Source organism: Styela clava, chromosome 8 (genome assembly GCF_964204865.1).
Source record: "Styela clava chromosome 8, kaStyClav1.hap1.2, whole genome shotgun sequence".
Taxonomy (NCBI): Eukaryota; Metazoa; Chordata; class Ascidiacea; order Stolidobranchia; family Styelidae; genus Styela; species Styela clava.
The window spans coordinates 15622562-15638733 of record NC_135257.1 but is presented as its reverse complement, the minus strand read 5'-3'; the positions used below and the strand labels follow the sequence as shown (position 1 = coordinate 15638733).

Sequence of the window (16172 nt, the reverse complement as noted above, 5' to 3'; positions counted from 1 at the left end):
CTTCATCGAGTGTGATGTCATTGCTTGTATCATACCTGGCCACGCCACGTATAATGTTGCAATTTTTTTTTCTGTAGCTCGAAGTACCCGAATAAAAAATCATGTTGTTTTTCATTATCATCAGTCGGTGGAAGGTTTTATACATTTTAAAAAAATTGGCTGACATTTGTTGGGCCAAATTCGTTATCTTTCATCTTGCACGCCTCAAAACATCTTTTCTATTGAAGCGGAAACGCCAGATTTTAACGAGGTTCATTGTCCTTTGCTTTGAAATAGTATTCTTGAATTACGCAAATCGTTTATATGTACTTCAAAAATTTTAGTCAGGTCTTTCTCAAGGCCAATTTAGGAATCGCAAATCTTTCATATATCCGCATGCCATGACATCTGTATAACTCAAAAAATAAGAAGTTTAAAGATAAAACAAATAATTTTGTTACATCTTATTAGGACAAGAATTATAAAAATTTAAATTCTAACTAGCAGAAAAACTAATCCCACCTCCTTTTGTCACTGATAGTCAAAACATAGAAAATAATAATTTCCGTCTTGCAATTATCAAGAAATAAATACCTTATTAAAACTATAACAATGTACTAACAAATATGCGTATATCTATCTATCTATGTTGCTTTTGCTATGGTAGTAGATGCTTCACACGTCATGCAACAGTTTAATCGAAGTATTTGTATTCATAGCTTTAAAGTAATTGATGCCAACTACTTAATTACCTAGAATTTTCGGTTCTCCCGAAGTATGTGAACCTACATGGCGGACACCGGAACGTAGTATGTGTACCAGATTAGGGTTAGAGCATAATTTCAGGTACAAATACTATGGGAGTCACTTGGCTAGTCCCCGAACTTGTAATAGAACTAAAATAAGGAAAATTGGAGTAAAATTATGGCCTAACCCTAACCTGGTACACATACTACGTCCCGGTGTCCGCCATCTTGGTTCACGCACCTCGGCAGTACGCAGTTTTCACCATAAGAATGATGTTGTTTTTTTCGGGGGAAAGAAAAATATAAGTATATATCTTTAGTAGTTTGCTCAATCAAAATATGTTTTTAGTCAAGTGACTCCCGTAGTATTTGTACCTGAAATTATGGACTAAGCTACGTTCCGGTGTCCGCCATCTTGGTTCACATACTTCGGGTGTGCCGAAAACTGTTCAGTTAATTTGAAATAGTGTATTTTGTCATAAGGTTTAAGGGGTAGTGTTTTTCAATTTTTTACAAATTCATTTATAGGGTATGATACGATATTTAAAAATGGCCGACCCTCAAAATGGCTACGCCCTTGGCAACAAGAATTATTAACCCGATTGAATGATTAAATAAAAACCATCAGTTTTATACCATTTTGAACTGGTTTTTATTCTGGAACAAGCCTATAACATTTAAAAACGATTAAAAAATGAATAATAGCGCAATATTGAATTTTGAGGCCCAATAAGCTCGAGGCCCCCTAATAGGAAAACCGGCCCTGATTTACCCCTCCCAGTCAACATGGCACAAAAATATTCATTTAAATAAACACAAATGAAGATTTTATTCAATAAATAAATTAATAATCAATATAATTGTAAATTAAGCTTTATATCAACTCACGATGTCACACGCAACGTTTATGGAAGAAATTGGAAAATTGATCGAAAAAGACCGTTTGAATGATCAGTACGAAGCATCTCAATTTATACAGATATATGCATAGAATGAGGTTAGCGCAGCAGTTATGTAGTGAGTACAAACTGCCAAGAGATTGCAAATTTCATACATAATAAATAATCTCCATTAGGATTAATTGTACGCGTTTTTAGTAGGTATCAATAAAATTTAAAATGTCTATAAACGTGTAGTTGAAAAATTTATTTAACACATAAACAGATTGAAGATTTTCGTATTATTCATTTCTGGAGACAATTCGATCTACTTCTTCTTTCATAACATACGATTTTAGGTTTTATGAAATCTCGACACAGTGGGATAAGACTTTACCCGTACGTGTTCAATATTCTTTCTGCACTTTCAACTCCATCTCAATCACTGCACCGATTCTGGAATATTGAATGAAGAAATTGACATTTTGTTGTAATAATTCAGTCGTGAAATAGTAGTTCATTGTAAAACATGTACCATTAACATAGTATATATCAAAACTTTGATGATTTTTCTGACTGAATTTTGAAACAATTTTACATATTCTGGCTTGAATGAGTTTAAATACCAATTTCTTACTACTGGTACATCGTCTAATCTGCCGTTATCTCACTCCTTTAGTTCAGAAACTTCAGGAGGTGTTACACATATTATTTTTTATAACTGCGCGGTATATAATATTATCTTTCACAAATGGTATGCAGAGTATGCGGCTTGTCACAAATAGGCGATAAAATCGCTGTTATTATGATGTAATAAGTCAATTTGAAGGTCGACTATTCCGACTAAGTTGCAAAGCCACAGGATAAGGACATCGATATATATTCATAGGAATAATATGTTTATAGGAATATATGTTTACCCTTAAACAGTTATTGTGAACACATTAGACAAAAAGACTGTTCAAAAAGGAATTTAAATGCCGAATTACGATCTGCTGAACTGGAACAAAGTTTAAAAATGTTGACATTTACACAGCTTAAATGTATATAAAATACTTTTTGTAGTTCTTGTTTTGGTGTACTTGTGAGTTGTGACTTCACATGATCAATTTCATTTATTTATTGATAAGTGTTTCTGAATATGGTATCGGTTAGTCATGGAACAAAAACAGAGAAGACTTTAGAACGACATTTATATTATGTGTTTCCGGCTTTGATCATAGAGTATTATGTAACAGTATATTACGTGATAGAATGTAAAATTTTATATAAGACTCTAATAATATGACTCTCTAACTATTTTATATAACAATTTCACGTAGAATGTTATAAAAGTCTTACCTGTTTCACTCATCAAAAAGGGCCCGTGCATGTTCATGACCTGGAGTAGATTTGTCTTTTTATCCAATTTACGTAATATGGAAACCTTGTGTACACCGCTGGCTTTTTCGCCTCGGCACCACAGCGCCCCCAGCTGTACACTCCATGTAACACGTACAGGCCTCCGGGTCTTTGACAAAAAAGTGGTCCGCCTGAAAAAGTTGAGGGTGGTTTGAAAAAGTGATATTTAAAAAGTTTTTCGAGGTATAACAGTTGTAATAATAAAAATACTTTGAAACAGAATCTTCAAGATATTTCATGTACTTGTCTAATACAGACGAAAAAAAGATAAAAATTAACATGCCAATTCTGTTTTATGTAAACAGGCATATATGACAATTATTCATTACTGTAATAAAATTGGCAACGGAGACAAATTTATTGTTCCTCAGTTAATTACTTCATTTGTGTCGTTTTCATGACGTAAATTGTTTTGATACATGCGACTAGATTTCTTCGATTCGGTGATTTACCCAAAATGTATGATGCCATCGTGTGTGAGATACCTTGGGTTTGGTAATACGGTTTTGAGGTGTAACGAGGAAAGTAAATTTTAACAAATATGACAACGTTTCGCGCATTTAAACTTTAGTAGATTTCACGTTTTCTCGGCTGCTTGTTTATAACTTGGTTGAAGCGAATACATAAAAACTTCAGATCACAAAAACATGAATATGTTGTTATTTTCTCTTAATTAAATGTAAAGTTAATAATACCACAGAACGTGTTGACTAATGTATATATGTGTGAAATATTAATAAAAATACATTTAACAGGTGATAAAACTTTCATCACTGGCAAAACAATGCAATTTATCAATCTTTTATTTTTGACCTGAATAACGTGTTCGTGATTGTAAAATGTCAAATGATTCCAAATATTTTTAATGTCTCATTTACTTGTTGGCGCATGCAAAACACTTCAACGAAATCGTGCCGTGGCGTCCAAGTCACGAATAAGATGTCAGAGCCGCACATACTTTTCTGCGTGCCACACTTGAATGTGTATATTAGCTACGATACATTGTTTTCTCAAACTTGGTGTTTGTGAATATATTGTGTATTGTTGAAGAAAAATATGACGTCAAAAATTGTGCGTCGACCCATTACCTCGTTTCTCAGACGTTAATATAATATAACCGGAAATAAAATTGAACGCTGAATTGCGCATTTGGACATTTCATGGCTTCCATCTCTCATGTAGGGAGAATAGCAAAAACCAAAAACAAATAACGTTTAACTTAATTACTTTGGGAAAGAGTCAAGTGCGCTTACACTTTAGACAGAAGAAATATTATAAAATTATTATTTTTTATTTTTTGAGTGACATATTAGGTATTTTGCAGACGTATTATAGGTCATATCTGATATATTTTTGTTATTTTATTTACACGATCCAGGTCTATTCCATTAAGAAGACTGTAATAACAGGGTATGCGACGCTATTAGTAAAAATCCAATGTTGGAATAAATCGAATTTTGTTTTATAGTCTAGTCTAAATAAACATATGAATAAATTTACATCAAATCATAGCATAAAAATTGTGAAATTTGAACATTACGGTTTTTGAAAAGATTTTAAAATAATCTTGAACTCCCGGTAAAGTTACAGCGATAAATAGGGGCACGAAGACACACATATTGCGTACAAGCGCCAGGATAGATTTTGTGTGACCATTCTCCAAAAATAAAGTTGTCTTAGAATTAGCATCAACGAAAACCTGATCGACCTAACATGAATATAATGATGATTGGGTATAAACATGAGAATATAATTCTAATTCAAGAAAAAATCATTTGCATGTACTGAATTTCGGATGAATCCAATTTTGACATTATACGAAACTCCTGTTTTTTTTTATTGGATATCTTTTTTTTTTTAATTAATCTCATACCAAAATGTTAAACTATTCAGGGCATTAATGCACATGGCGTGGTGATAAAATAAACTAAATACGTATAATTTTAATTTTTAGAGACATATCAGCTAATCTCCACCCACGCAAACATGGTGATGTAACACTCCAGGGCCATCTGCATTCAAGATAATCAATAGAAGCTCATTATTTTTTACCAAATTCAAATTCATTGGTCAAACATGTCAAGTTTATTTATTTATTGGAAATGGCGACGTGTAAAATAAAGACAACATTAGTCAGGCATGTCACATTGAACTGTTATCGAAGGTTAATTTGTTTGCCAAAGTCGACGAACATTACCACATCGTCGTAAAACCTAGTACAATAGACAATTTTTTTTATTCGTGTCTCTTTTTTGTGAGTTCTTGGCTGCGAGGTGCGGAATATGTTTACGTGGTCTGGCGGTATATATCTAACGGTATATATCTATTCAGCCTGAAATCTTTCCAGATATTTGAAACTGTTGTTTTTGGTAGATGTACTAAGCTTTATTACCACTATGAAAGCAGAACTACAAACCAGAATCGCCTTCACATGCATCGGCATTTAATTCCCCGGCGCACATCATGCATGCACGAACAGCACAATTTCTCCAATCGGGTTTATTACATTGTTGATTTGAGTAAAGTGGAACATCTACTTCTTTCAAAATGTTACTTTTAGGACCTCGATCTAAACAGAACATATTAATTAAACATTAATTGAAGTAAAGAATTCTATCAAGACAATATAAAAAAAGGATTTGTAGTTTATATAATGGTGTCCGATGACTTCTTCTACGAACCAAAACACATCCGACCATATTGTGGGGTGTACACAGTAGCATATCGTGCAGAGAATACAGGGGCGTACTCCCTTCTGAAATGTTAAAACAAAATCTGTATCATTTTTTAGCAGCTTCCGTAGAATGAAACGCTTTTAGACCCTCAAAAGACTCTTGAACCCCCAGCACGTTATTCGGCTCCGGTAGGGCCCCCCTTTGAAAATGAAATTCAAGTAAATGCCCCATAATTTACACATCAGCATACCTCTTGTTTCACCCCATCCAAGAACAATACATTTCCGGTTCATAACAGGCATTTCTCTATGATACGGAAGTGCAGCTGGTGAAACGTACATAGTACGTTTGATGTTGCTGCAAAAAGAAGAAAATTATCCCCAAATTATTTTTTAATTAGTCAAAAATTACTTGTTTATCAATATAGAAGAGTAGATACAAGTTATGGATTGTGCTTCCAGCCTTCATATTAAAAACAAAAAACATATTTATAGAGGGATGTGTTACATTTTTTGAACGAAAAAAGTATTCTGCCACACACAAAAAAATGAAAATCATTATGAATTTATCGAATAACAAAATCTTTTATTTAGAAAATTCACAATAAAAACTAACCTTGATAGTTTAACAAGAGCTATGTCGTTTAAACGTGGTTGATTGGTCGATTTACAATTATGGGAGTGGCATATTACTTTAGATGCAGGAATAATTTGCTCATATTTTCCACGAATGAAATTTGATTTGTCTGTCTTCCCAAGTTTAACCAATATTTCACTTACGGGCCTGAAAATAAAATACTGTTTAGACTTTGTTACCGTATTTCCGACTCTATATTTATACATATTTCACGACTTTTTGAATTTATTTTTATGAAGTTTTTCTATATCAGTTTTCTAATAAATCTTTGACGATCTTTCACTTATAAAATTGAAAATGCTTTTACACTACAGGAATTTCCAGAATGCAATAAAAGTTACGTCTAAACGTCCGCTAATACCTACTTATTTCCATTACAGTATTCCACAACGCAGTGCGCAGCAGTTACTATCCAATTACTCATTATCAGCGTTCCTCCGCAAAATTGACTGGCAAAGTTTTTCACGGTCAAATACGCCACTGAAGCACGCAAGTGACCCGCGATTCCTCCGCCTACTATTCTTGATTGCGGATTTGTAGACCTTCTGTACGCCACTTGTGCGTCGATTGAATATTCACAACAAGGAGCCTTGGGATTGCTAAGGCAGCAGGAAGCTGTGAAGGGAAATTAAATATATAAATGTGTATGATAGAATAAAATTGACCGAACTCTCTTTCAGAGCAAAATAAGTTGACCCGCTAAGTTGACGAGAAAGTAGTAGCCTGATGCTCGGAGACATTTGTTCTAATACTGACATGGTTCTGAATCGTAACCCTCCCAGAATATGAAATATACACGGTCGTATTACGTAACCCACTATTTATCATTATTTATGGTCAATCGTTTTGTAATATGCATTGTTTTATAACTTATCTGCATCACCTACGCTCATAACCATGAGTTGGGTTTATTTTAGTGCATGTGTAATTTTTTCACTAGCCTGTTCACAGCACGAAGCATCTTTAAACAAAATATTAACGGTATCATTACTCATTAGATCAGTGGTTCTCAACCTGTGGTACGCCTACCACTAGTGGTACGCGGGAGCTTTTCAAGTAGTACGCGAGCGGCTTTGAATTATCGTAACAATTAACCTTTCAGTTGGCTAAAATGTGCCGGCAAAGCTTTATCTTCCTTTCTGTTTGTATTCGCTGAACAGCGTTTATGGATGTTTCCCCGAGCATCAGATTCCCTATTTATTTCCGTAACCATAACCAATCAGCAATGAGTCAATAATGACGTAACACGTAATAATTGCAATTCCTGCACCCGGCCCCTCGGCATGGTTGCAAACATTTCCTCGTTTTAGTAGTTTTGAGTGATATATAGTGTTTCGAAAAAATAATTGTGAATTAATCAACTTAATCGTCATTATGTTTTCCGCGGAGCTTTACATTAGTTGCAGTAATTAAAAACGAATCTCACAAATGCTGCGATGGAGAAGGCTAAACATAGCTATATCAGTACCTGCAAACGACACATGGTTGGTTAATTTCAATAGAATCGATGGATTCAAACACGTAAATCAGTTTATAAGCGCCAACACATCAAAACACTCTAAGAATAAGCATAAATTTTACAATAGTAAAGTATAGGGATAATTTTTCCGGGGCCAATAGTCGGGGAAACGTCCATAGCGCTTGTGCGCTACCAGTCCTTGTCTTCAGAGATTGCCCTCGCCCGCTTTCCCATTATCAAATAAAGCGATATGGGCATGTTTTTGTCCGTTTCGCGCGTTACGCCACAAAGAATGTAGTGCCACATTATAAAATACCCCAACGGCACATTTCTTGTGTATTTTCCCCGCACCAAAAAGGGGCTTTGTCGGTGGTACGCGGCCATAGTAAAGAACAGTAAAGTGGTACGCGGTCAGTAAAAGGTTGAGAACCACTGCATTAGATTTATTACGTGAACTCGATCATGTCAAAAATGTGTATAATTTATAAATAGGTTTAAATATAATATTTTTTTGTGGGTATGAAGGCGATTGTAAAGATAGCGTGAACACGACATTATGCGGTAAGTATGGAAACACGTGATTTGTGAATAAAGTTGACGAATTGTATTTGATATAGAAAATCGCCAAAAATTTATCTTTGCACTATTGTGTATTTGGTAATATCTCAGAGCTAGAATATATAATATTATTCGATTGGTTATCACCGGTACCAATTAGTTGATACCGTGGCACTACGGTCATTTTCTATTACTGACTTATGGCAATCATGAACGAGATCTTAAATATACAGGGGGGAAGCATCTTCAATGACGTGTCAACATGACCGAGCAAAAAAATCGGGAATTATTTTATCGGGCGAATTTTAAGGAGTGGACGGTATAATAGGATCCCATTGCACTTACATGTTGTAGCGGAGCAGGTATTTGTCAATCCTCTGTCCACCTTCGATGGTTTACTACCTCGCTGTATTACAGAATAATAGTTGAGAAGCTTAATCATGTTGTTCCATTCATTATTGTGGCTTTCTGTTGCTGGCATGGCGGTTGTTGTTGTTGTTGTTGTTGTTGAAGTAGTCGTCTGTGGCGAGTATGGCGTGGTATTTGGAACATTTTCCCGCGAATAGACAACTACCTCATCGTCTTTCACTGGAGGATCTACTGAGTCTTCGTACGGAGGAAGTACTTCGGTTGTCGTAGTTGAGGCAGCCTGCAATTACAAAATGAACGATATGAATAGGCGTATCTTCTGTAATATAGAAGAATCCATATAGAGTATCTCAGTATCTCATATACATATCGGGATGAAAAGAATTTGTTTTCAGTAGAAAACATACGTCCATAATTCAGGTCATGATATCGCCAGTGACTTAAGTAATGTCCAACTTAAGTCCAATGCAATACACCAACAATCGACTTAATTAATGATGTAGAAATCATATTCAATCATTTCAACTGTTCACTCAATTTTGTTTACTTATAATGGCTAGCTTATGTCACACACCGTAATTACTATATTTTTTGTGGTCACGAGCGCACTTGAATGTGTGTCAGTTGATACCGTTGACGAAGTCTCCGTAGTTATGGCGTCAGTAATGTTATCAATTGATGAGGTAGTATCCCAATATTCATCATAAGCCGTTGTTGGAACAGGGGGTTGGTACATTTCCGTCGAATCGTTTGGTTCAATTGTCACATATTCATCAGATGGCGATTCTGATTCTGATCCAGAAGAAGTATAATCGTTCATGCGATTATGTGATTCTGTAGATTTTAAATTTGTTGAGAATTACTGATTTAAATTACAAGTTAAGATTGTGAATCATCAACTAAAACAGAAACACCATGCAGATGCGTTTCCTCCTTCCGCATTACTTATTGTTTTCAGAAATTTGTGAGTGGTAAAATGGTGAACTTATTAAAACGAATTGATTTAATCAGTGATTCGCTAGTTTGTTTTTGTCCATCGATTTAAAAAAAATTTACTTCATACCCAATGATCTCCAAACGGGATAAAAACACCAGTGCGAGTGTAATGTTGAATGATCCCAACAGCAGTTTTTACTTTCACAAGAAGCTTTTGTAATTCCAGGATGGCCACAGTCATTGCGCGATCCAACTTTTACGCTACAAGATCTGTTAGCATTTTGCCAGGCATTCATTTGTAGAAACATTTCTAATAAACTTGTCGAAACGCTGTCGTCACCGGCAGTATCATATTTAGTTTTTTCAGGTGTCATCATCACATTTGTTTCTCTTCTCTCTTCTCCATGGGCTGATCGCAATAACGGGGGATCGTATTCAGTCGTTGCGACTGGCGTTGTACTAGTGATTGTAGATTTCAGGAAAGCTGCCAAGTAAACAAACTGTTTAGCATATGGAATAGAATTGTAAGCTATTTATGTATGAGCATAGGTATACAAAAATTTGAAGAGTTCACCTTCGTGGTATCAGATTATGTAGCCTAGTCAGGTGTACCGGTAGACATATGACAACACATTCAAATCGATTTCGAGGGCAGAGAAAAAAGGGAAAGTGTTATATAAAGTTCTGAATTTATTCTCTACTTCGCAACTCAATTATTATATCTTATACTGTTTGTATTGTCTCACATATTAATGGCTTGTAGCACGATGGTACGCCGAAAGATCTTGCGGTTTTGAAACAGCAACCACGAAGCTGGCATTGGTATTGTGAGATGTATCTGTATCCACATGGCTGCCTTCCTTTCTCTGATGGAAAACAACTTTCGACTGCATTTACTGAAAAATTGGTTGGGTTACGTTAAACAATATAAAATGAATTTCAATAGCGTTAACAATAAAAACTCAATGGAGCACTCTTTTAAACTTGCAGGCCATTAATTTAACTATTTTGCTAAAGCTGATTTTCGTTGATTGGGATTGTTTCAGTTTCTAATTAAAAAAAGTTTATTTTAAGTAAAGTTGAAATGAACAAACGTGTTTGAACTCCACGAAGTGACATTTGGGAAACCAAATTGTAGAATAATAACCTTATTAGCACTCGATCTTGGAATCGTTTTGCATAGAAGTTGGCAACGAATTCAAATAATTTGATATATTTACAATAGCACATCACTGTACATTTTAATTTAAGATAATGTTGTTACAACTTCATTATTGTGTGCCCTTGAATGATAATACTGACATTTCAGTGTTTGACTAATTGTTTATTTTTATATTTCTGATATCTTGATGGTCATCCTCATAACCTCACGCCATGTGACTGTTGTATATGCAGGCTTTGTCCTAGTTACTCAACCCTAGATATGTATGCAGATAATATCATTTGCATACTAAGGATTAGGGCGTGAAACAATGTTGTGTTTGTTTTATTAACTGTTCAAGAATGACAATTTTGATCGATTTTCGTTTTAGGAATAAAATTCTGCTGTTATCTACTGAAATTATGTAAATAAACATAATAATTGAATACATGAAAAGAATTACGGTATCATCGCCGAATAACGCAGCCTTTATTTTTTAGGCTTTCAAACTGCATGGCTATAATCCGTGTTGATAAAGATATTACAAAGAAAGCGCCATGAAAAATGACAAAACATTGTGGTGGTGATACACTTTATGAGTTTCATCAAAACCTCAGGAATTTTCTTGCATTTTATTATATGTTCCTGTGTTTATATACATAATGAGTAAAACGAACAACACATTCTAGGACGCGGATTGTAAGAATGTGAGGTATTTTTGCTCTGAATGAATAAACTAATGGTGAAATATAAATATACTTTTGACGATCTTGGGAAAAAATAACAACGTGAATCGAAAAAAATGAAACTGAATACAAAATTATTTTGTTCGATAGCATTAAATTTATCAAACAATCGCCGTCTAAAAGTTAGAAGCGTATGTGCAATTGCCCAGTTAGACGATAGGGTTCAATTTTCACCCTTTCAAACCAAATCTCGTCGCCTCGTGATTGTCCTCCTAAATCGTCATAGTTACCTCGTTCTGCTTTATAGCACTTTGGTACCCCTCGAATTGAAGATGAATGAAAACAACATCCACGTAATTGACAGGCAGCTTGAGAAATGTATTTGTATCCACAAGGTTTTCTTCTGTAATGCGCTAAAATGCACGTTTTGTCGGTGCTTGCATAGGTCAGATGATATTCTAGAAAAATTTATTAGAAAATGAAAAGGACGTGATCATTGGAGAATCATTAAGTTTTATTTGGATGTGATTTCTCCCAACGTGAGTTTGTAGAATTGTAAGATTGTTTTGCCCATTCTCAATTTTTTGAACTCAAGAAATTTGAATGAACTCTAAAAGTTTGATAGTTCTTGTAATTGTAGTTAAAAGCGGTATTGACATATCAGAAAAATTGACGCTGCAGTATAAATACAACTCCCAGGCGCACGTCACTCTGTGTACGACGTATACTGACTTTCTAAAACATGTAAGCAGTACTAAGATCAAATTAGGACAAGTCATTTGCTGATAAACAGTAAAATATTAATGACACTTTGAAGGTACGATTGTGTGAATTTTAACGACAATATATGTGTCCCTTTCCTAATTGGAATTGTCTGTTTTATGTACAGCAATTTCGCAATACTACTACATATGCAAATACAAGTGCGTGTAGAAATTATTACGTTTTCTGGATTTGGTGATTCCCGACGGAAGAGAATACGCCAATAGGCATAATTAATTATTTTGAGTGGTAATTTCCTGTGTACGTACCGGTGATAAGAATAACGAGCCAGAATCAATTGTTTTTCATCACATCTCATTTAAATTCTATTTAATTTGCATGCAATATATATTTTTTGATTCGATCCAAATAAAAATAAAACTGTGATCCTTGTTCGTCGCAACAATTTTGTGCACGCGAATGGCACATTATTTATTCCGGCTTTTAAGCACCACGTAGCGCTGGCATCGTTAACAATAAAAGTCTTTTTCAATCTATCCGTTTAATGAGCGATTAAAAACTTTTATATATATACGTCATGAATCTTAACGATGCTCATCATTTTGTCAAGAATGCATTAACGTCCGCTCACGAGTGGGATAACTCACAGGAAACGTCGACATTAATCAATTGAGCAGTAATAATTCTTCTCCAAAGATATTTAAGGTTAAATATGATGGAAAGGAAAGTGATTACATTTGAAATTTTATCGCTATTAGAATGGTTCTATAGCAGAGATGGGCGAGGTTTTTGGACCACAGGCCAAAAATTTTGACCACCTAGACTGGCGGGCCATGTGACGTAAAAAGTTACATTTTATGAACAATATTTACAGTGTTACAAAAGCAAAACTGGGAAACAATAAGCCTCGTGCTAGAACTAAATTTAATTGCAATATTAACAAATTCCTTGAGCTATTTTTTAGCTAAAACATCCAACATTTGATTTTGCTTTCGTTGTGGCAGCATCAGGCGGGCCAGATTGAATTACCCAACGGGCCGGATTTGCCGGATCACATCCGTTGGTGAACATTAAGCATATTCCACCGAGAATTAAGAAAATTTTGTCTTGTTTGAGATTCACGAAAGGTCTTATTTGAAGGACATTTACAATTTTATCTCAATACAACTTCTCTGAGCCCCTAAGTGAATCCGATATGGTGTATCGAATATGATTTACAGGGGCGTGAATTGCGTTCTTATCAGTGGTCGGGGATGAATGAATAAACAACTTGTTTGAACTTGTAGTACCTGACACTGAATAAGGAATTTAAACCACTTTTTAGTATACAAATGTGCTTGGTTTGATGTTAATCAGATAAGAATAATCTCTCAGAAATATTTACTTTTTTAGTGAACATTTACCAGGAATATATTTCCATTATTACATTGCTTTAGTACAATTTACCTTTATTATTCCTTTTGTCAAAGTTACAATAAACAATATTTCGAAAATTTGAAAACTTGATTTTCTTTTTTCGTTTCTTTTTTCGTTTTAGAAGTTCTTTATATTTACTATTTTGTTTCCTCCTCTTTGTCTTCTATATCCTGATGACTTATGTTCTTAGAAACCCACCAAGCTAACATGAAGCATGTGCAACATATATCTATCGAAATTATCGCAACACACAAGCGCATTCACAAAATTTTCGCATATTTTGACACAATGATTTGAAAAGTGAAGGATTTGCTTCGAAAAATAAGAAGCAATTGTGCTATATCCAGATTTCTAGTCTGCCGGGCTTCAAAGTCTATATGATATTGGTACTTTATTATTGCCATGGCATTGGTAATGATATTATCCAATACAAAACCCCGCTGTTCCCGCTTTTTTACCCGCTCGGAATTTATCCCCATACCAATATTAAAAATTGCATACCACTATGACGTGCCTATTTATTTGAAATTTTCTTTTCTTCGTTTAGCTTATATATATGATATATTGTCGACGTCACAATATATCGTTTAATTAAAGGTAAATTCAATATGTTATTGAGTTAATATTATATAAACGTTACCTGATGAAGAAATCATGATGACAAAAACGCTAAGAAGTGTGATGAAATAAGTGTATAACATGATGACATGAAGACAATTTCCAAAATCTAAAAATAAAAACATGTATTGTTTAAGGATTTGAACGAAAATGGTTATATGAGTTGTAATCACAAAGTCATTTGCACCTGACGAGACAATTCGAATTGTTAACTAAGTAACGGTATATGTGGCAACCTCTTTTTTTAACAGAAGACAATCTTGCAATGAGATTATGACTTATATTTGTTGAGTGCATTTACTCTTTCTTCGTGTAGCTGTGCTGAGGTAATAATTATTATTGCGTTATGTAAAGATTCATGGAAGTATTATTTTCCTATAAATGGCCATATTCAATTAGATAACCTTCTGAACGTTTTACTAGAAAATAAACAATGAAATAATTATGAAAACATTCTATTTTATATTCCCACAGATGCAAGCTGTAAATGTCCTTGCAAGTCCGGGACTCATGTCTCCCAAACGAAGAAAATTATGGACAATAAGTTTAGATTACTGGGATTAGTATTTACGAGAACACAAAATAATATAAACAAACAACTTACGTCTATAGGATTGTGAGGAACGTGTAGAACGTCGGTAAATTCTTTTCCAAGCAGTAAATCACCCAAAGTCATTAACAAATTAGTAAACACAATTTAGTAAGTAAGGCGTAATCCATAAAATGCCTCTTCGACTGCTTCCGCTGAATCTGATTACATTCAGAACGTGCGGGCTAAATAAAATATATTACATTAGAAAAGTTAATTTTGTGGAATAGTCGTTACCGAGAAATATTCAAGGTTTAGATGTTCTTCAGGAGAATATTTGGTACAGAGATGAAAGCTTTTCTTAACATAAAAATTGAAATATTTTCTTATTATTATATTTGACTGTTATTTGATTTATATAATATGTTCCAAAGATTGAGCGTTAACTAAATGATGTCACTCTAATACAGTAAATACTTGAATACATAAAAATATAGATAAATGATGTCGAAAAAATTTAAAAAAAAATGCGGAAATACGAATTATGGTGTGGAGGATATGATAATGGAAATTCGCTTTTAAGACATAAACAATCAATACCCCTTTCTCTATTCTTGGCCGATGACGTTCGCGATTATTCCGGTCATGCATATAAAACTAGAGGTTATAATCATTACGCGGACGATCCATGTATATGAAATGAACTGTTTTTAAAACCTATTGACCTAAAACAACTTACTCTGATACTCGATAATACTCAAATAAATGGGCTGGGATTTCTTTTTTGAGAAGAATACAGAATAAATAATAATAAACAAAAATTGCTTTGGAAAAAATGCTAAATTTGCAGCACTCGCTGAAGATATATCCCGTGAAACAATTTAGTTATGTTCAATTACAAAAATAAACTATGTAATATGAATTCGACTCAGCTAAAGTATTTCCTACCATTCTTTAAATATACCCAGTGCTTTTCTTGTTCCCAAAATATACATTCGAAATTTGTTGCAATACCTCCCAATTTATAAAGTCTTTAATCATATGCTTTCCCTTATATTACGCCACGTCTCACCACTTATTCCTGTCTATATGGGTGCATATGCAATTTTAAGTTTAATTGATGGTATCGAATGCCGTCCCACCTTTTGTACTTTCTTGACACTCGAAAATATCACCTATTTATGACAGAGTTTCGTATTGTAATTTTCTAACATAAACAACGCATCATCACGCATATAAATAAAACTATATTCTTGACTGTAAATGGCAAAACTTGTCGCAAGAATGACTGCGGTGTATAAACAATTTCTATTTTAATGTCAAGTAATGCAAATTGGAATTTATGAATCACGATTGACCGCAATCACTACCAGCGGCAGCATGTGTAACAATCCAACTGCAATAATCGAAACTCTTTCAAAT

General features: G+C 34.1%; 1 protein-coding gene across 1 annotated transcript; it reads right to left on the bottom strand.

Moving 5' to 3' along the window:
- Positions 1–1525: 1525 nt before the first annotated feature.
- Positions 1526–14995, bottom strand: LOC120345838 (uncharacterized). Its single transcript, XM_039415402.2, has 13 exons — positions 14826–14995; positions 14244–14330; positions 11755–11922; positions 10384–10533; positions 9765–10121; positions 9276–9535; positions 8678–8981; positions 6681–6930; positions 6295–6462; positions 5930–6036; positions 5421–5573; positions 2945–3135; positions 1526–2059 (listed from the first exon to the last, which is right to left on the bottom strand). The coding sequence occupies exons 2-12, from the start codon at positions 14302–14304 to the stop codon at positions 2978–2980; spliced, it is 2136 nt and encodes a 711-aa protein (XP_039271336.2). The 5' UTR covers positions 14305–14330; positions 14826–14995; the 3' UTR covers positions 1526–2059; positions 2945–2977.
- Between the last annotated feature and the right edge of the window lie 1177 nt (positions 14996–16172).